Source organism: Nelusetta ayraudi, unplaced genomic scaffold, assembly GCF_046127955.1.
Source record: "Nelusetta ayraudi isolate G7.1 ecotype Tasmania unplaced genomic scaffold, CSIRO-AGI_Nayr_v1 ptg000015l, whole genome shotgun sequence".
Classification (NCBI taxonomy): Eukaryota; Metazoa; Chordata; class Actinopteri; order Tetraodontiformes; family Monacanthidae; genus Nelusetta; species Nelusetta ayraudi.
In genome coordinates this window covers 90,001-107,534 of record NW_027466065.1, presented here as the reverse complement: position 1 = coordinate 107,534, position 17,534 = coordinate 90,001, and the positions used below count along the sequence as shown (strand labels likewise).

At 49.0% G+C, this 17,534-nt stretch overlaps 1 protein-coding gene across 1 annotated transcript in view; it reads right to left on the bottom strand.

Annotated features, from left to right (window-relative positions):
* Positions 1–1,060: 1,060 nt before the first annotated feature.
* palm1b (paralemmin 1b) overlaps positions 1,061–17,534 on the bottom strand; it is a 20,805-nt gene continuing 4,331 nt past the window's right edge. Inside the window, exons 2-6 of the mRNA XM_076023147.1 lie at positions 9,646–9,688; positions 8,268–8,348; positions 4,287–4,402; positions 3,837–3,907; positions 1,061–3,154 (exon numbers count right to left, since the gene is read on the bottom strand). Coding sequence (XP_075879262.1) covers positions 2,745–3,154; positions 3,837–3,907; positions 4,287–4,402; positions 8,268–8,348; positions 9,646–9,687 — 720 coding nt within the window. The 5' untranslated portion in view covers position 9,688 and the 3' untranslated portion in view covers positions 1,061–2,744. The remainder of the gene's footprint in view (positions 3,155–3,836; positions 3,908–4,286; positions 4,403–8,267; positions 8,349–9,645; positions 9,689–17,534) is intronic.

The following is a 17,534-nucleotide window of genomic DNA, read 5'->3' as shown; positions in this document are numbered from 1 at the left end:
CGCCTTGCAAAGAGGCCATAAGGGGATCAAAACATGGGAGTCGTCGTCAGGTACAAAATCTCACGTTGCCCAGTAACGCTGGGACTGTACATAAAACATGTGTCGCCCACGCCCACTGACCTCCCCTTGGAATGTTGGAAGGGATCGTTTCTGGTGTTAAGTGAAGGCAGGAGTGGAGGAAACGCATCTGGCACTGAAGGTTGTGAAAGACCTTTCCAGTGCGTGGGGGGAGGTGGGGAGATCCCCCCTGACCACTCCAGCAGGTCCCCTCACACAGCGGCAAACTGAGCAAGACGCACTGGATGAGTGTGAAACATACGAAAAGTTGCTGGATGAAGAGATGGGACTCTAGCACCGACTTCTGAGGTTGTTTGTTTTTCTTTTTCAAAAAGCCTCGATGGCGAGCCTTTGATTGACAGGAGGAGGAGCGGGATGATGGGATAGCGGTGACGGTGCGAGACATGGGTGAGCCTGAATCCAGCACCGTGGCTGTCCAGAGGCCTCCGCTCCCGCAGAACACATCTCAGTAGGTGCTTAAGGCTTTAAACTGCTCGAGCCGGCCCAATTCCAAGTGGTTGGGCTGGTGTTGTCACATCACTCACGACTACTCCCAGTTGAAGAAATGCTTGTATACCCAAGCAGCAAGTCATTTTAGTTGTGCATTTTGTTAATCGGCTGGAGAGGTTTAAGGTCCCTGGTTAGTATCGATACTTAAAAGGCCCAGTGTGTAAGATTTTGCACGTTTAAAAAAACAAATGGATGCTATTTGAAAAAATTATTATGCACAGCTCAGGGTCATCAGCTGTGGCATTCATGCTGATGGTCCCATGCTGCAAACAGCAGGTGACTTTAGCGTCATTTTGAAAACCTTTATTTTCTTTCCCCTCATTAGCTGTTCCACCCTGAAAAGGATAAGGGCATCCTAACATGTATTATAAGGTCCCACTTGATGTCACGTCTTTCTAAAAATGAGCTGCGATACCAGAATATGAATCAGAAAACTCCCAACATGCCTGCCTGCTTTTTGTGTAAATAAAAATGCCTTATACTCATGAGTGACTGTTTGTTTTTTAGTGACTTTGTTTAAAGAATAATGTACTGACATATTTTTTTATTTTACTTTATGGCCACAGATACCAACGAATGTTACCCACTGGGCCTTTAAATCCAGTACAACGACCACATTAGGTTCAGGTCAAGAGATGAAACATACAAAAAAAACAAAAAAAACAAAACAAAACAAAAAAACCAACAGGGGTTAAACTGGGAGCAATTGGGATGAAAAGCAGCAGCTGACCGACACACACAGCCAAAGCACAGAATCATCAGATTTTATTTGGTTCATTAAAAGCAGAAGCTCGCCTCCTCCCATCGGCCAAATCCCATTTTAACCCCTGTTTTTTTTTTGGTTGTTTTTTTTTTACATTCATGTAAACGTGGTCGCGCACGCACATTAAGAGACCCGACGAGAGACGAGACGGTCAAAAAACAGTCGCAAGGCTTCATGCAAATGCTACCTTTTATAAGATTACACACTGATTCTACGGACCAAGAGAAGAACAAACGTGAGTCAAGGAGCATCTCTCGTCGACGAGCTTGTGGTTTGCGGTGAGTCTGCAGATGGTGAGGTGAGGAGTGCGTCGGTCCTACTCAACGGGGAAAAAAACAAAAAACAAACCCAGAACAAAAAAAAAACAACACAAAAATGCAAAAGCTGAGACTTCATGTGTTTCACGTTACACGTGTCAGGTGCGGTATCTGTGACTGAGTTGATGCATTTTGCTGTTTTAACCAGCGTGGCCCCCAGAGGTCTCGGCTCTATCGGAACTCTCTTTGAGGAACTTAAAGCGCGACTCTACCTGCTGCCAGTGTTAGTGAGCGCTCGGCGGTGGAAGTGGCTGAAGTTATGAGCACGCGTGGATCTAAGAGAAGCACAGACACTTGTAAATGATTGCGACGCCGATGCGCTAGTGCTAACAAGCTTTTCACATGCAGTTTGGAGATGATTTAGAGAACCCAAAAAAAAAAACAATAAACAAAACAATAAATACATTGTATAAAACATAATTTCATATCAATATATTAAAATACTATTTAAAATAATATCTTAGACAATATTGCAATATGAAATTGACTGATAAATAGTTGATAGGCCTACACAGGGAAATATATATATTTATATATTTATATTTGTATGTGTCTGTGTCCTTCATAGTTTGTGGTTTTTGGATGTTGTGAGTGAAAGTGAATGTTTTTTTCTTCTTCTTCCAGATTTCTCCCAGTAGGTAGCAGTACAATCCAGAGAACTAATACAGTTTTCAGCTCTTGTCTTTTTTTTCTCTTGTTTTTCGACAATAATAACAATGAACTTACAGTACACAGTCCCATAATAAAGATATACGTACTGAATACAATATAAATGTCAAGACAGAAAAATAGAAAAATATCAATAGAAATCAAAAGTCAAATACATATCAGAGAAAAGTGTACGGAGCAGAGTGTACGTATGAGTCTCTGTGGTTCTCGCTGCTGTTGGAGCCGGAGCTCTGATTGGCTCTGGCTGTGTGTTGGCTGCGTTACTGTACTTCTTTTGTTGTTGTTGTTTTTGTTGTTGTTGTTGGTTTTTTCTTCATCCCCTAGTCCTGACACATACTCGCACGCTCACACACAGACAGAGACACACATGCAGTTGCACGCACGCACGCACTCACACACACACACACACACACACACACACACAGAGCTCACATGACCGTGCAGCATTTGCAGGTCTGTTTCTTCTCCTTCTCCTCCTTCTCCTTCTCGCCTTCTTCGCCGCCGCCGCCGTTGGCCTTCTCCTTCTCCGCCATGCTCCCATTGGGCGGGGCCTGTTCTGCCGTGGCCGCCTCCCCACCGCCGCCGCCGCCTCCTCCTCCTTTGCCCTCGCCGTCCTCGATGACCACGAACTCGGCCTTCACGTTGCCGTCCACGCCTTCCATGCCCAGCGCCGTGTGCGTCTCCTGCTCCTCCTCCACCGTCTTGTAGCCCATGAAGACCAGCGTGACGGGGTTGTCGGCGCTGGCCTGGTCGGGGCTGGGACCCAGCAGCTTGGCCTCGATCCCCGTCACCTCCCTCTTGGGGGTCTGTCCGGAGGTCTGCACCACCCCGTTCTCGCCTACAGGGTGCAGCAGAGGATCATTGAGGGACGATTAGCGTGGCAGAGTGGGGGAGGATGGAGTGGAGGAGGGTAGCGAGCGGCAGAGAGAGAGAGAGAAAGGAAATATTGTTTTAATGACCTCCGGCAGAGAGGAACAATTTAATAGACCGAACCGACGAGGCTATTATTAGCTGGCTCGTTTTGCGCCTTCTTCCTTCGTCACAGGTGCTCAAGGCTGCCGGCTGGTCAGGGGCTCCTCTGTGTGACCGTTTGTTGCACTGCGTACTTAAAAGGCCCACCAGCAGAGGGAAGATTTAGTGGCATCTAAAATCAGGAATGCACTCGGCAAACAATGTAAATGCTGCCGTCTGTTTTCAGTTCTCACATCGTTCAAACACCCGCTGTGATGTTCGGGGTAAAATAAATAAAAATCAGGAAACCACATTCTGGGCTGCTGTCTAAATATGGGGCGGGGGGGGGGGAGACACAATAGGGCTATATGACAATATTCCTTCTTTTTTTTTAACTTTCTAGAAATTACATGTGAACAGATCGCTCTAGACGTTACACGCTGGGTCTTTAAATACAATACTCATACTTGGCAACCAACACAGTAAAGTTGGAAAATCATGAAGATTTATGTGGTTCAAAAAGAGAGACAAAGTGCCTTTGAATGCGACTCTGTTGGCCTTAAACTCACCTCCATTTTCGTTGGCGACGGCCTTCTTGGCCGGAACGCCCGTCTCCAGCTCCTCGATCTCTTGCTCCAGCCTGATGCAGGATCCAGAAGAGACAAGTGAGCCGACAGAGTTCAGATAAACAGACAAATAACGTCTCAACACCTGCACATAACTCAGGGACGCGGCTAAAATACAGCAAACGTTGACAACTGGGATTTCGCTCGTTAAGTCGAGGCATCGCTTTCTTTTTGTCAGTCCTGTCTAGACGGCTCGGACTGAATTATACAACGCGGTGCGTATGTGTCTCCACTGGGCCAACGGAGGCTGAGCAGCTTCTGCCTAATGCCTCCCCGTTCGATGGGTAATGGTTGTGGTTAAGGCGCACGGCTGTGAGCCTTTTTTGCAGGTCACGCAGTGCGCTGTTGTTGCGCACGGTGTTGCACGGTGAGGCGGCGGGTGGGGTCGCCTACCTGAGGATGACCTGCTCCAGGAGTTTGGTCTTCACCTCTTCCTCATGCAGACGCTGCTGAGTCTCCTCCTCTGCCGGCGCCCCGTCCAGCAACCAGCGCTCCCTCAGCGCCTTGGACTGCAAGAGAGAGCGGACATCAACATCAGCGATGCGTCAGTGGAGAACGCAAACAAGCAATTTTGTCTTGACAATAGGAACTGATTTCCACTGACTTCTTCTTCTTCTTCTTTTTTTTTTTAAAATCGTGCATTTCGAGCAGGACTGCGCAGGTTGAGCACTTTTGATGGAGCGTTTTTCCATCAGGGCTTGGCTTTATTAATTCATTAGCAGTAATTAAATCACCCCAAAAATACCCCCCCCCCACACACACACACACACACTGTGAGTGGCTCTTTCGCTTTTGTTTAAACCCAAACCTTTTCTTTTCCTTCTTCCTCTGACTGCTGCCAGCTTGCCGTTGCCAAGTGGACCGTGGCACCGGGCCAGATCATCATGACTTGTGGCACCAAACAGAGTCCCCAAGCTACATTGCGATTAGCATATAAATAAATGCCCAGTTGAATGTGCGATTTAAAAAAAAAAAAGAAGAAAAAAGTATTGTTTTTAGATCAAACGCTTTAAGATTGAATCACAGCGGCTCTTTTCTAAGAGAAGAAATGCACTCCTTCTTAAAAGGTTGATAAGAATCAGGGGAGGAGCTTTTAATTCACTCCCCCACCGATGCTCCTCATTCCTAATGGGTCAGTGTTTTTTTCCTCCTCTGTGTCTGTTCCTAAACAGCCCCGCCTTCTCACTCAGCCTCCCGGTGGTGTGCTTTCCCTCCAGCAGATAAGCTAATATCAAAGCAAATAGTTGGCATGCTTTGAGGTAAATATAACAACGCAGCTGTCAGACCACGCTGTGAAAGACGACCCCGCTCGGCCACGAGGAAAAGTGGTGAGATAAAAGCTTGTAATTGATTAAAAAAAAATATATATATATATTTTTTTGTGTGACCCCTAAAAAGAAAGACGGAGAGAAAAGCTGAATGTTGGGAGTTTGACGTGAATTCTTGTGCAGTGATGCAACAAGAACAGCCAAACTTCCCCCTCCTCATATTTTACTTTCTCTTCCCTCCCTCTGCTGTTCTCAGGCTGGACGGCCGACGCCCCTTCCTCCTCTCGCCTGCGTGCATTAATGTTCATCATGTCGGCATGCACCTCCCCGCCCCCTGCCGACCCCCCCAAAACATAAATCCGTGCCCGCCTGCTAAATAGGTCTGTCATTTTTGTTTCATCGCCTGCTTTCCCCATTGAGTAAATCCAAGTTCCACACGAGCTCTCACGGCTCGCACTCTCACACGGTGTGTAATTCAACCCCACCGCCGCCGCCGCTGCTCCTGCTGCTCGCTCTCCAGGGCCTCTGAATCTTATCCCCTGCTTTCTCTCTCTGTCTGCTCGCGCTCTCGCCACACCCTGCTCACCCAGTGCCTGACATCACTTTATGTAGCCACTCATGCATAGACACACGCGCACAAACGCACGCGCCCGCTCACACACAACAGTCTGCAAAAGCCGACCGTAAAGCTGGCTGCCGTGCTGAAGTTACATCTCTCTCCATTGTTCTTCGGGGTAAAAGAAGAGAGAAAAAAAAGCTGCTAACGTAGCAGACAAAGGGCGGAATTGTGACGCGCACATGCGCGCACACAGGCACACACACGTCAAATGCGCTGAGCAGATGTTGGCAGCCTGTACTACACAAAGTGACGTTTAAAACAACTTTATTCATGAAAATATTTTCTTGGAGGCATTCGTGTTTTAAAAAATAACTTTAGGCTAATTTAGCGTAGAGAGTAATAGCTTGTTCTGCCATAAGCTGCCTACTGCTTCATAAAACTGCAACCTTGTTTGTTTACCTTTTGGGGCTTTTTTTTTGCCCAACCAATTCCTCCCACTGTTTTCTGTCAACATACTAGGACGCTAGTTGTTGTTGCCAGCGTCAACAAAAAGGGTCTCTGTCAAGGACCAAAACAATTTGGATAAATAATCAGGAAGAAAAGGTCATTTCTTTGAGGGACATTACTTTTAATGTGTTCCACTGTGCGTTTTATGGGTTCAGATAAAAAGAAACACGTGTCAACGTTCAAGATGTTTTAATAAAAGGCCAGCTGCTCCTCGCATAAACACATCTGCTAAAGCTAGCACGTGTCTCAATCAGAAATCCCCCTCTTTTTTTTTCATTGTTGGTGAACAGCTTAGCATTACATCATCTCGCCATTCCGCCCAGACTGTGAAAGTGCGATGATGTGTGTGAGAGTGCCGTATGATCCTCAGTTTGTGTGATTATGCGGTTGGGCAGGTCCACCTTTACGGGCGTGTAAACGGAGATGTTTATTAGCTTTTCCACAAGAATGTTTCCCCCTCTGCAAGCTGCAAATTTGCTTTGGTTTGCACAAAGAGTCTTCTAATGCTCCGCTGCAGCGTGATTACACTTCCCGTCGGCGCGCGCGTGTGTGTGTGTGTATGTGTGTATGTGTGCGCGCGCGAGAGCATGTGAGACGAAAGCGGGGTGCGGTGGGTGTAAGAGCAGTTTCCTGTTGGTGGGAGTGGGACACAAAATCTGTTTCCTCTGCTAAAGCCCACTGCATTGTCCCGGACTTCTGTGTTCTTTCATGAGGAGACACACACACACACACACACACACACACACACACACACACACACACACACACACACACACACACACACGCGCAAAAAACCCTCCCCCAAAAACACGTACAGATTCTCTCTCACACATGCACACGTGCGCGCACACACACACGCACACAAACAAAGGTTTGCGCTGAAAATAGAAAGAAAAAGTGGGAGCACGCAAGGCCAGTGCAGTGCCGGGGTCATGGGCGGTTTGGCCACACACACTTTAGACAACCTGCTGCTGCTGCTGCTGCTGCTGCTGCGGAGCTGCTGGATCGGCAGCGGTGGCCGAAATAGCTGCGATAGTGCTGACACACTGGCTGAGCGTAAGCCTCTGATATAATGAGTGGGTGTCCGCTTTGTGTGCGCGTTCGAAAGTGTGTTTTTTAAGGGATTGATGTGTGTGTGTGTGTGTGTGTGTGTGTGTGTGTGCGTGTGTGCATGTGGAGGAGCTGTTGGGGTTATCAGCAGTCCATGCTGAACATTCCGTGACAGGAGTAGCAGAGGTACTGGTGGTGGAGATGTGTGTGTGTGTGTGTGTGTGTGTGGGGGGGGGGTGGTGTCTGTGCAGGACTGATTGATTTGAGAAGAATTCTTGGCGAATCGACCTCCCGAGTATCAAACAATGCACAAGTCCCACAAACACCAGAGACTTCTTTCCTTTTTCCCCCAGAAGGCGGTTTTCAAGAGTTCAACTTTGGGTATTTTGTGCACAAATAATAGAACCTTATCGGAGCGACGTTAGCTGAAAAGAATTCCACCTTAAGCCTCCGACACTGGCGAGCCAGAGTCGTTTCCGTGGCAGCAGACGGACAAAAAGTGGGGAACGGCACAATGTCTTTGTCCTCCAACCAAACAGGATGGACACATTCATGTTTGTGTATATCGGGGGGCGGGGGGGGCGGAGGGGGAGCTAGTTTGGAAAAGCTTGACGTCCCAATTTGGAAAGTGAAGTTTATCGCGACGTCGCACTTGCTGGGGCAGGGAAATAATACTGCGGTGCTAATCTTGTACACACGCACCATGGTGGAAACTGGTTGTCTTTGTTTTTTTAACCAATTGTTTTGTTTTTTTTATGATGGATATGGTGGTAACTGTGTGTGTTCCAACACTTCCCAGTTGCAGGTTTGGAGACCTGCTGATGCTGCAGATCGAAAAGTCAAACTCTCCTGCGTGCAAACCTTTTGCAGTCCTGTGAGAAGTTTATTACTGTGTCCCAGCTGGATGTCAGGCTCCTGTGGGTTTTTTGTTCTGTATCTGCACAATGCATTTGTGTGGATGTGTGTGTGTGTGTGTATGTGTGTGTGTACCTTGAGATGCTGCAGTTGCCGTCGGTCATCGTCCAGCTGCCTCCTCTTGTTCTCGATCTCTGTCTGTTTCTTCCTCTTATCCTGCATCAACACAGAGACGATGGACTTTCTCCTCAACTGCGGACGCTCGTTGGAATCAAGGAGTCAAGTTTTGAGAATCTTTGTACCTTAAATATTACGCGTACGTGCCAAAACCCAGCTAAGTGCTGGAGATCACTGCGAATATTGGGCTCTTTAAATAGATCCACCCTGCAGTCGGCTTACATAACTGAGGGCCTGATTCACTAAAGGACTGCCTGGCTTTTTCTTTTTTTCTCTCTCTTTTTTTACGGCCGCTAAGTGGCAGCAAACCAGAGATTGCACATCCGTCTAAGTATTCACTGAGCTGTCAAATGAACAGAATCTCACAGCTCTGCTGCAGTTTTCGCCAATTCATTCAATTCAATGCAAATATTCAGAGGCGAAAAGTCAAATCACAGGGAGACGGTCGCGGGTTCAATTCCCAGACACGGAGCCTTCTCCAAACACTTGCGCCTGGTCCGAAGACATGCAACTCTTACAGGTTTGGAGATGGAACTCACAACCTTCTTGCTGTGAGTCGGCCAGTAGGATGTTTTGCAGCTGTGTGTGTGTATGTGTGTGTGTGTGTATCCTAGAAATGAGAATTTGGCTTTTCACACCCGTTTTTTCACCTGCCGCTGAGATATTTATTTTTTTTGGCTGCCAACAACACGCGGTGGGATGGCGGTTGGCAAGGGAGGCAAAACGTTTGCCGCCAAAAGTAGCCGCACTTCAGTCTCAGCGAGTAGGACCCCCTGAGTGTTCGGCGTGCCAACCATTGTAAACAGCACGTGGCCTCTGAAATGTCAAGAGCCGCCGAACACATACACACACACAAACACACACACCTATTTATGGGCACGTATTATTTATATTTGGCCAATGCGTCCACGTGACTGGGCTTGCAAACTCAACGGTGATTACAAAGGAAGCATCCAGTCCATCTTACGTTTACAACAAAAATGGAAATTTAAAGGCTTTAGATCTTAAACCAAAAAAACACATTGACAAGTGAAAATGTGAGAAATACGGCTATTGCTATTTGCTGCGACAGCAACGGGAAGGGCAGGAAATGGAGCGGGCGGAAGTGGTGCGTCTGCCTACAGCGCCCTCTGATGGGTGGTGGAGACGAGGCGGGATCCAAAAGGCCGAGCTGTGGAGATGAGAGGCCAAACAGGGACTGGCAGGCAGGCAGCGAATTGTCGGTCATGCAGCCCCACGCTGCAAAGTATTTACCTTCAGTGTGTGTGTGTGTGTGTGTGTGTGTGTGTGTGTGTGTGTGAGTAAGAGAGAGAGAGAGAGAGCGAACGACACTCACAGCGATGGCCTGGAGTCTCTCTTCTTGTGACACCTCAGCCATCCTAAACAGGGGAAGGAAAACAGACAGGGTGAGGCAGAGGAACACACACAGACACAGACACAGACACAGACACACAAACACACACACAAACATACAAAGACACACACACACACACACGCACTTACACCACAACTTCACACGGCAGTGACAGTGGGCGTTAAACGCTGGTTTCTGTGTCCGAGCGGCCGAGGCTACAACATCTGTCCCGTCTTCCCACTAAACCAGCGCCTCTTTCCTGTCAGGAAGAGCCGGCCAGCGCATGCTAATGCACTAGCGGGGGCGCTGCAGGAGATTCCTGCTCCTAATGGGTTCCAGACTCCAGAGTTCCAGGACGGTGGAGGCTGGAGGGGCTGACAGTGAAGCGAGACGCCCTCGCGGCACACGACTCTGCTATCCGTCACAATGTGACATCGGCTATAAAAAGAGAAAGATATCTAAGAGGGCGAGGGGAATTCTCAGGCATGTGATGTATGTGGGCATATATTTCTATATTCACATGCGAAAGTGTGTTTATGCACTGGGGGGAATTTCATCTTCTGAGGCGCCAACAGTCACTGTGGAGTTTTTTTCAAAGCTTTGATCTTCGCCCCTGAGAACGATTACAGCGATACAAAGTCAACACACACACAATGTTTTGCTCGTATGATGCAGGAAGCGTTCCTGGTACGAGTCTCATTTCACATATGTGGTTGGAAGTGGATTGGAAGTCCATCCTTCAGTCCGGCGCCTCGGTACAGAGCTCGTCGTCGTCGACACCTCTTGACCTTCACACAGCCACATCTGGATTCCTCGTCCGCTCTGCGGCAACATCCGGCCACGCTCCGCCCATCCCACCACCGCTGTCAGAGGTCAAAGGTCGCTCCCCGTCGGGCCGAGCAGCCGGGCCGCTCCTGCTTAAGACCTCGCTGCCTTTCATTTCATAACCTCGGCGCCCATAAAACAGGATTGCCGGTCAAATCCCTCTTTATATAAACGCCGTCCAGTCCCTTCCTCCGAGGCTCATCTGATTGCAAAACTCCTTACTTCTCCGTCTCCGCAGAGGCATGCGACAACAACAACAGCATCAGCAGTGGCAGAGACAGCAGAAGGGCTCTGTTGAAGCGCGGCCGACGGTTCCGACCAGAAAAGCTACGAAAATTACGGAGGGACTCGCTGTACGCGCGCAACATTTCTTTTGGCAGGCGCACAATCGAACACCACGCTGTTTGTTGCTCCCCGACCCCGAGCTGAATCATCACATGGAGACCCCCGGGAGAACAAGCTAAAACCACAATCATCTGACCGGCCGCTGAGAACACAGCAGCGTCTTGACACATTCCTTCTCTCTTTTCTTTTTTTTTTTTCCCTGGTTGCCTTGCTGCTTATTTCAGAAAAAGGGCTTAAGGAGGGAAACAGCTGTGCTGCTGAGTCCAAGAGGATAAATAAGATCACGCTGCCAAATTCTTTTGTCAACAATGTGAAATAGAAAGAAAGAAAGAAAAAGATCTGAAAATCCATCACTCTGGGGGCGGGACTTATGTATTCCAGAGGGTTGTGAAAGCAGTTCTAAATCTCCCTCCCGTCCTTCCTCGCCCTGCGGTCATGGCGGAGGGAGGCAGGGCAGCAGGCTGATGGAGGAGATTCATCTGGTCGCTGGAACGATGCCCAGGGACCAAGCATGGCGATTCTTTTGTGAAAGGTCAGGGAAGCCCGGCCGCAGACGTATTGGAACTAGGGATGTTAACAATTAATCGATTAATTGTTGATTAAGAATTTAATTGATTAAATTAAATTAGTCGTAATTAATTGAACATTTTAAAACCCATTAGAAGTCAACTTAGTCAGAGTTCAAAGTTCGATGTTTTCTAATGTAGAAATTGGTCACATTGGACCCTCAACATTGATCGATAAGGTCAATCAACTAACGATTGATTAATTAATTAATTGATCATTTGCATCCCTAATTGGAAGGCACCAACAGCAGTTGTGTCAGCAGCTCGAATCTGACTGAAAATGACCTCGCCAACAAGACATGAATCAAGCACAGTGATCTCAAAACATCAGCCTCTGAGCTGCTCCTCGACGGAGTCCAGTCGTTCCAAGTTCTGAACCTAAACCCCTCTTCCACTCACACCTACTCCTGAAATGGATTTTCAAGATGTAAAATTGTAAAAAAAAAAAAAGAAAGAAAAAAAAAAGTCCCCCTCGTCAAATCATCAAGAGCTACGCGTCCTGACGCCTCTCTCCCTACATATAAAATATTAACGCGCCGGGAGTGGGAGTGGCAGGGCAGACACAAAAGACAGCCGAGTCGGAAGAGTAATCACATTTACGGCCCAGAGGGGGAGACGACGGCGACAGGAGGCAGGAAGTCACTCGCAGATGCAGCTGGCAGCGGCGCACCCAGACAGATAGTGACGCGCGTGGGTCCGATCACACAAGCGACCACCGCGGGGCGCTGCCATCAATACGTCGGCGTAGGGCGGAGTCAAGGAAGCCGACTAATGGCTGCGGCTATTCCCTGTCGTACCAGGAGCACATTACCCCGCCGCCGTGCAGCTAATAGCGTCGCGCGGCTAGGTCCTCAGGCACCGACACTCACTTAACACGAGCTGGAGCCGGGCCTGATGACTTTTAATGCCAAATGGAGCCAAATTGAAAATAATCCCGTTGAGGGCCCCTTACGGAAGTCCATCTGGAGCCGAGTCTGTACACGGGACTCGCCAGCAGAGGGCGCCGTTTTAATTCTGCTCGAATTGGCAGCGTGGAAGCGCCCTAGCCAACTTAACACGCAACATAAATTACATTGTGTTCACTTGATAAAGTAGTAGTGGAATTCCAAACTCAGAGGAAGGAGGTCGGTGTGCTAATATGTTCTGGAAAATCCGACAGGGACGTTGCCTGAATTAGTAACACTACACAGATTGGTGAGTGTAAAAAAGGTCGTGGAGAACACGCTGTACTGAGACCGTGGCCCTGCGGTGGGACGGTCGCGGGTTCATCTGCCTCTGAGGCCGCCTGATGGCTGAAGGGATTTCTGAATCGGATATTGTGTCTTGCTTCAATCAACGGGGCTTGTTCCCGTACTTATTTCACGCGTCTTCTGTGCCTCTTGGATCAGTCCAGTTTTTGTTTTCAGCCGACTCCCACCGTTGCTCGGGCACGCTGGTGCGATATTAGCATAAACGATGATTCCGACAGTCAGCTCTGATGTGTATCATACAGCAGCGATGACTCTTACAATGCGTCGCTCTGTGGCTACGTCAACAGTCAATGGTAGTCAGCCCGAGAGTTCACATTTCTTCAGAATCATTTAGAAATGAGATGATGGGATGGCCGAGCATCGACGACGACCTTTCAAGGCTTTCTTCACAATCTCTAATTTCACTGAACTTGTAAACTCTCGCTGTCTGGTGGCCTCAGATCTCGGGAAATAAATGCTGCGCAAGTTGCATTTTCAACACGTCTCACTTCTTGAAGCGCCTCATCTTGTTCAAAACTCACTTTGGCGATGTTTTCCTCACACAACCGTGTCCGGCTCATTAAAGAACTCTGCAGAAATATCTCAAACGTCCAAAGGGAGGTCTACGGGTCGGGTCGGTCACATGCACAAATGAGCGGAACGGCAGATCGGCCCCCGTAGCGAGTTGCTTCCTGACAACGAGAACCTTCTCGGCATCAATTTGTTACCCAGCATGTAACTGCAAACTTGTGCGGAAGTTACTTCCGGGAACGGACGGAGGTGAAATGAACACAGAGGACAAATTGGAACGGCAGCTGTTTACCGTTAATTACTCTGAATCTGGAATACAATCAAGGCAAAGACATTTGGCTGCTCATGAATGAAAGAAAATGCACACACACGCACACACACACACACACACACACACACACGCACACACACACACACACACCTCAAACTGGCAGGAAACACTTCCTCTTCAGAGAGAATAATGAAAAGGACTCTCGGGCTAAATGAGCCCGGACCTACATTAGAAAGCTGAGAGAGTTTTGGAGAGAGGAAGTTGGCCTCTCCGGGCCCCGGTCCGTCCGTCACACTCGCTATGTTGGAGTGCCACTTCTATCTCCTTCTCCCTGCTCCCTACTTCCACCGCTTCCTTCCCGCAGGCCAAAAGAGCGCGGGGACAACAATGCTCGGCCAACACAGAGCACGAGCATGAGCGGCCTGGCCGGCCCGCACGCGTACACACACACACACACACACACACACACACACAAAAAAGCCTCCCAGCACCTGAAAATTCAGCTGGGCCGCCCTCTTATCTGAGGCCCGCCGAGAAAAGAATTCTGCCAAACGTAAACAGTCTGGTACCAATAAAAGCCGCAGGAAGTCCGCTGAGGTCACATGTTAGTGTTGCGGGAGGGTTCAGAGGTTAAGGCTCCTTTAACCCCGTCGCCCCTGTCAGTGGAACACAGCGCAACACCCACGCACGGAGGAGGACCAGTGAGGAGCTGGACGCGTGCGGACGAAGACACGTGGGGTGCCACACGGAGGTCAGGGAAGAACTTGGGCTCTGAAAGCGCATTACAAAGATTCTCTGTCTCCAGCTCCGATCTCCCTGCCACTCGTTTTGCTCTTAAACACGGCAGCATCGAGCGAGCCGGAGCAGCCGAGGCATCCCTTGTGACATCATTAGGGACATTTTGTTTTGCTGCGCTCGGCCGCATTGATTTGTGCGTGCAAGAAAAGAAAAAAAAAGATAAGATTGGATATGAAGTCACTACAGGGTAAAAAAAAAAAAAGCCCTTGACTAAATGATAGTGAGATAGGGACGGGAGATGGGTCTGCTCGGGTTTCCATTCTGAAATCTTGCAGAGCTCCAACGGAGAGCAATTTCAGTCCATCTTGAAACTGCATTCCACAGCCAATTAGCTCCTTTTAAAGAGGTGGAAGGTAGGAAAGAGTGCAATTTATTCCAAGCTGCGTCGGTAACCTTCCGATAGAGAGCAGGAGAGAAAAAGCAGCTGGTGGGATTTGTAAACAATATCTGCTGCTAAAGAGATGCATTTTTTTCCGCCTTCTTCTTCAAATCAAAGCTGGATGGTATTTTCACGGTGACGCAACGACAAAAACGGCACTGAAACGGGCTTTGTTTCTGTGGACAGAGCGTTTTCCCGTCACCCCAGGCCTGGTTTTCACTGGTTTGAAACGCGGCGCACACCACGGCTCACACACCAATAGCAGGCCGCAGGCTCGACGGGCTGGCTGTGGCGAATGCGATTGGTCCGCTTGTGACAGTGTGACGGCAGGTTTTGTTTAATCGCCCTCCAAGGCTTAGCAAACGATTTCAATGGTCTCATCGCCGGACTGATACGTGAGTTAAATCTCAAGCGCCTGCAGGGAAAAGTTCCATGTGGCCTGCCAGCATCAGGGACAGTTTGAATCACAACGTTGTCTCTGTTTGCGAAGTCTGCAAAATGGCAAACAAGGGGAGGAGTGAGTCCAGAACAAATCGTTCAAATCTAATGAGTCATGACTCCTCGCCTCTATCAAGAAGAGCCTGGACGGCATGTCACTACCGTGCGACTGATATTCTCTCCCTCCCTGCGATGAAGCTGCTCAGTGAGTCAACGAACCGACTCAGTTGCTCACAGAAGCCCCGCCCCGCTCACAAACTGGTCAAATCACTTTGTGGCTCACAGAAGCCACACCTCGCACACGAAACTAACAAATCACTCAGTGTGCACAACTCAAATGACTCAAAGACCCAAATCTCTTCTGTGAGTGACTCAAATGAACCCGAGTCAAAAGAATGGAGTTTCCTAAAAATGCTTGTGGGCGGATGTTGCGGTAGCTAGCAACCGCCACAAGTGCTTTGGGAAGTGCTTTTACGAGTTTCATTTGTACATCCTCTTTTCTCGCCTGGTTTCTTGAACTTGAGCTCCCTGCACACTGAGCTCACCTGACTCCACCAGCCTCCATTATCTTCTCCGCAAAGGCTTCTTCATCGACTCGCCTCACGATTCCTCGATTGACCGCCGGCGACCTTTATCAGTTCCGTGACGGCAAGCCTCCCCGCCGCAGCTCCGATCGTCAGGTCGGGTTCTTTGCTTGTTATTTCTAATGCGGCCCGGTGAGATGCATGCCGAGCGCGCAGCTCTTGTGACACCGCATCGATCGCCGTGTTTTCACTTGTGGCCTTTGTGTGACACAGGTTGGTCTCGTAGAGACGCGCTGAAACGGCTGAAGAGGACTGACTTTGGGCGGCTGGCGAGCAAAACTCTGCAGTCTGCATCTTTCACGAGGGGAAGACAGAAGCGGCGGAGGAAGCCAACGCGGCCGCTCAAGGTCGTTAGCATCCCACCCAGCGAGACGGGGATATAAACCGACAGATAATTAGCGTGGCCAGAGATCTGATCGTGCACAGCAACGATAGCGGGGGGGGGAGAAAATCAGCATAACAGTTATTGTGCTTTGTAATGTGAATGTTGCACAAATGGCAGATTGGTCGGCGATGTTGCCGCTGCCTCAAGGCCACAAAGCACAGTTCAAAGCGACTAATTACTACAAACTGAAGCGTGCACATTGAAATGGGACCACAATGAACCTGCAGAGGACTGGAGAGTGTGGGACATCGGCAGGGCTGCGACTAATATGGACAAATATCTTTAGTTCACTTTTTTTTTAGCCCCTCGGAAATATTTGACGATGTGCAGGAACTTGGCAGCCGTAATTACTTCACCACATCCTCCTCTCGGTTAAGACGAGGCACGAGCATTAACTCGACCTGCTGACGGCGCGACTTTTAGGTTCTGCAGACGGTCAATTTTGCAGAGCACCTCCACCACCACCATCCCCTGTGCGCTCTCGCACCGGTCAATCAGCAAAAGGTCCGTGCGCACGTCCGGATATGGGGGGTAGCCGCGGACGGGCGGACGGACGGACCTGCATTACCGGAGAAGCTTCTCAGCGCTAACGCAGGAACCATTAGGGCTAAAAGGGTGCCTTCCCTCATGGCAAGGTCCCAACGGCCACTTAAGGTTCTCCAGAGGCCCGAGGAGTTTGGCCTCGGTGCGGCTCGACGTCCAAATACTTTTAATCTCTGAAATCTCACTCTCAAAAAAACATAAAATAAAGTTACTTAGAAAGAAAGCAAAATAAATACTTTCGAAGAGATGAAGAAGAAATGATCTCATGTACGTGTTTTATCTTTTATTTGTGTGTGTGTGTGTGTGTGTGTGTGTGTGTGTGTGTGTGTGTGTGTGTGGGCGGGCGCGCAAAGTTCCGGTTATCTAGAGCAGCCCAAGCAGATGAATGATGCCTCTCTCTGCTTCTTATCAATAGTGCTTTTGATGCTATCTTTGCAACAGCACTGCTGATCGTCATATGAGCAGGGTGGGTGCGCGCGTGTTTCGGGCGCAGCGCGCGCGCGTGCACGCACACATACACACACACACAACGACAAACAACACACTGCTAAGCACTCTCCCCCCCCCCCCCTTGACATTAAAATGACTTCGAGACGTGAAATGACAGCTCCTCAGACGATAGATTATCTGCTGGGAGAAGAAAAAAAGGAAAGTCCTCCTTGGCCTTATCTGTCATGACGAAGCAGCAAAGGCAGGGTTCGGAGCGGCAGCGAGAGACCGTCTGGAAATAACGACGAGGTGCGACTCTCCAGGAGCAAAAGAGAGACGGCAGGAATTTAATAGTGACCGAAACAGGCAGAGGAAAGGTGGATTGCGATGCATTATTAAACGATACAACACATCTTCACTACGTGGCCAGATGTTGCTGCTTCTCTCTGTGTTGGCACCGCCGAGCGAGCGTTCACTCCTACTTGCCTACTTTTTTTTTACTCTACACAGTAACTATGCACAAAACATCAACACGGTGAGAGCACGAC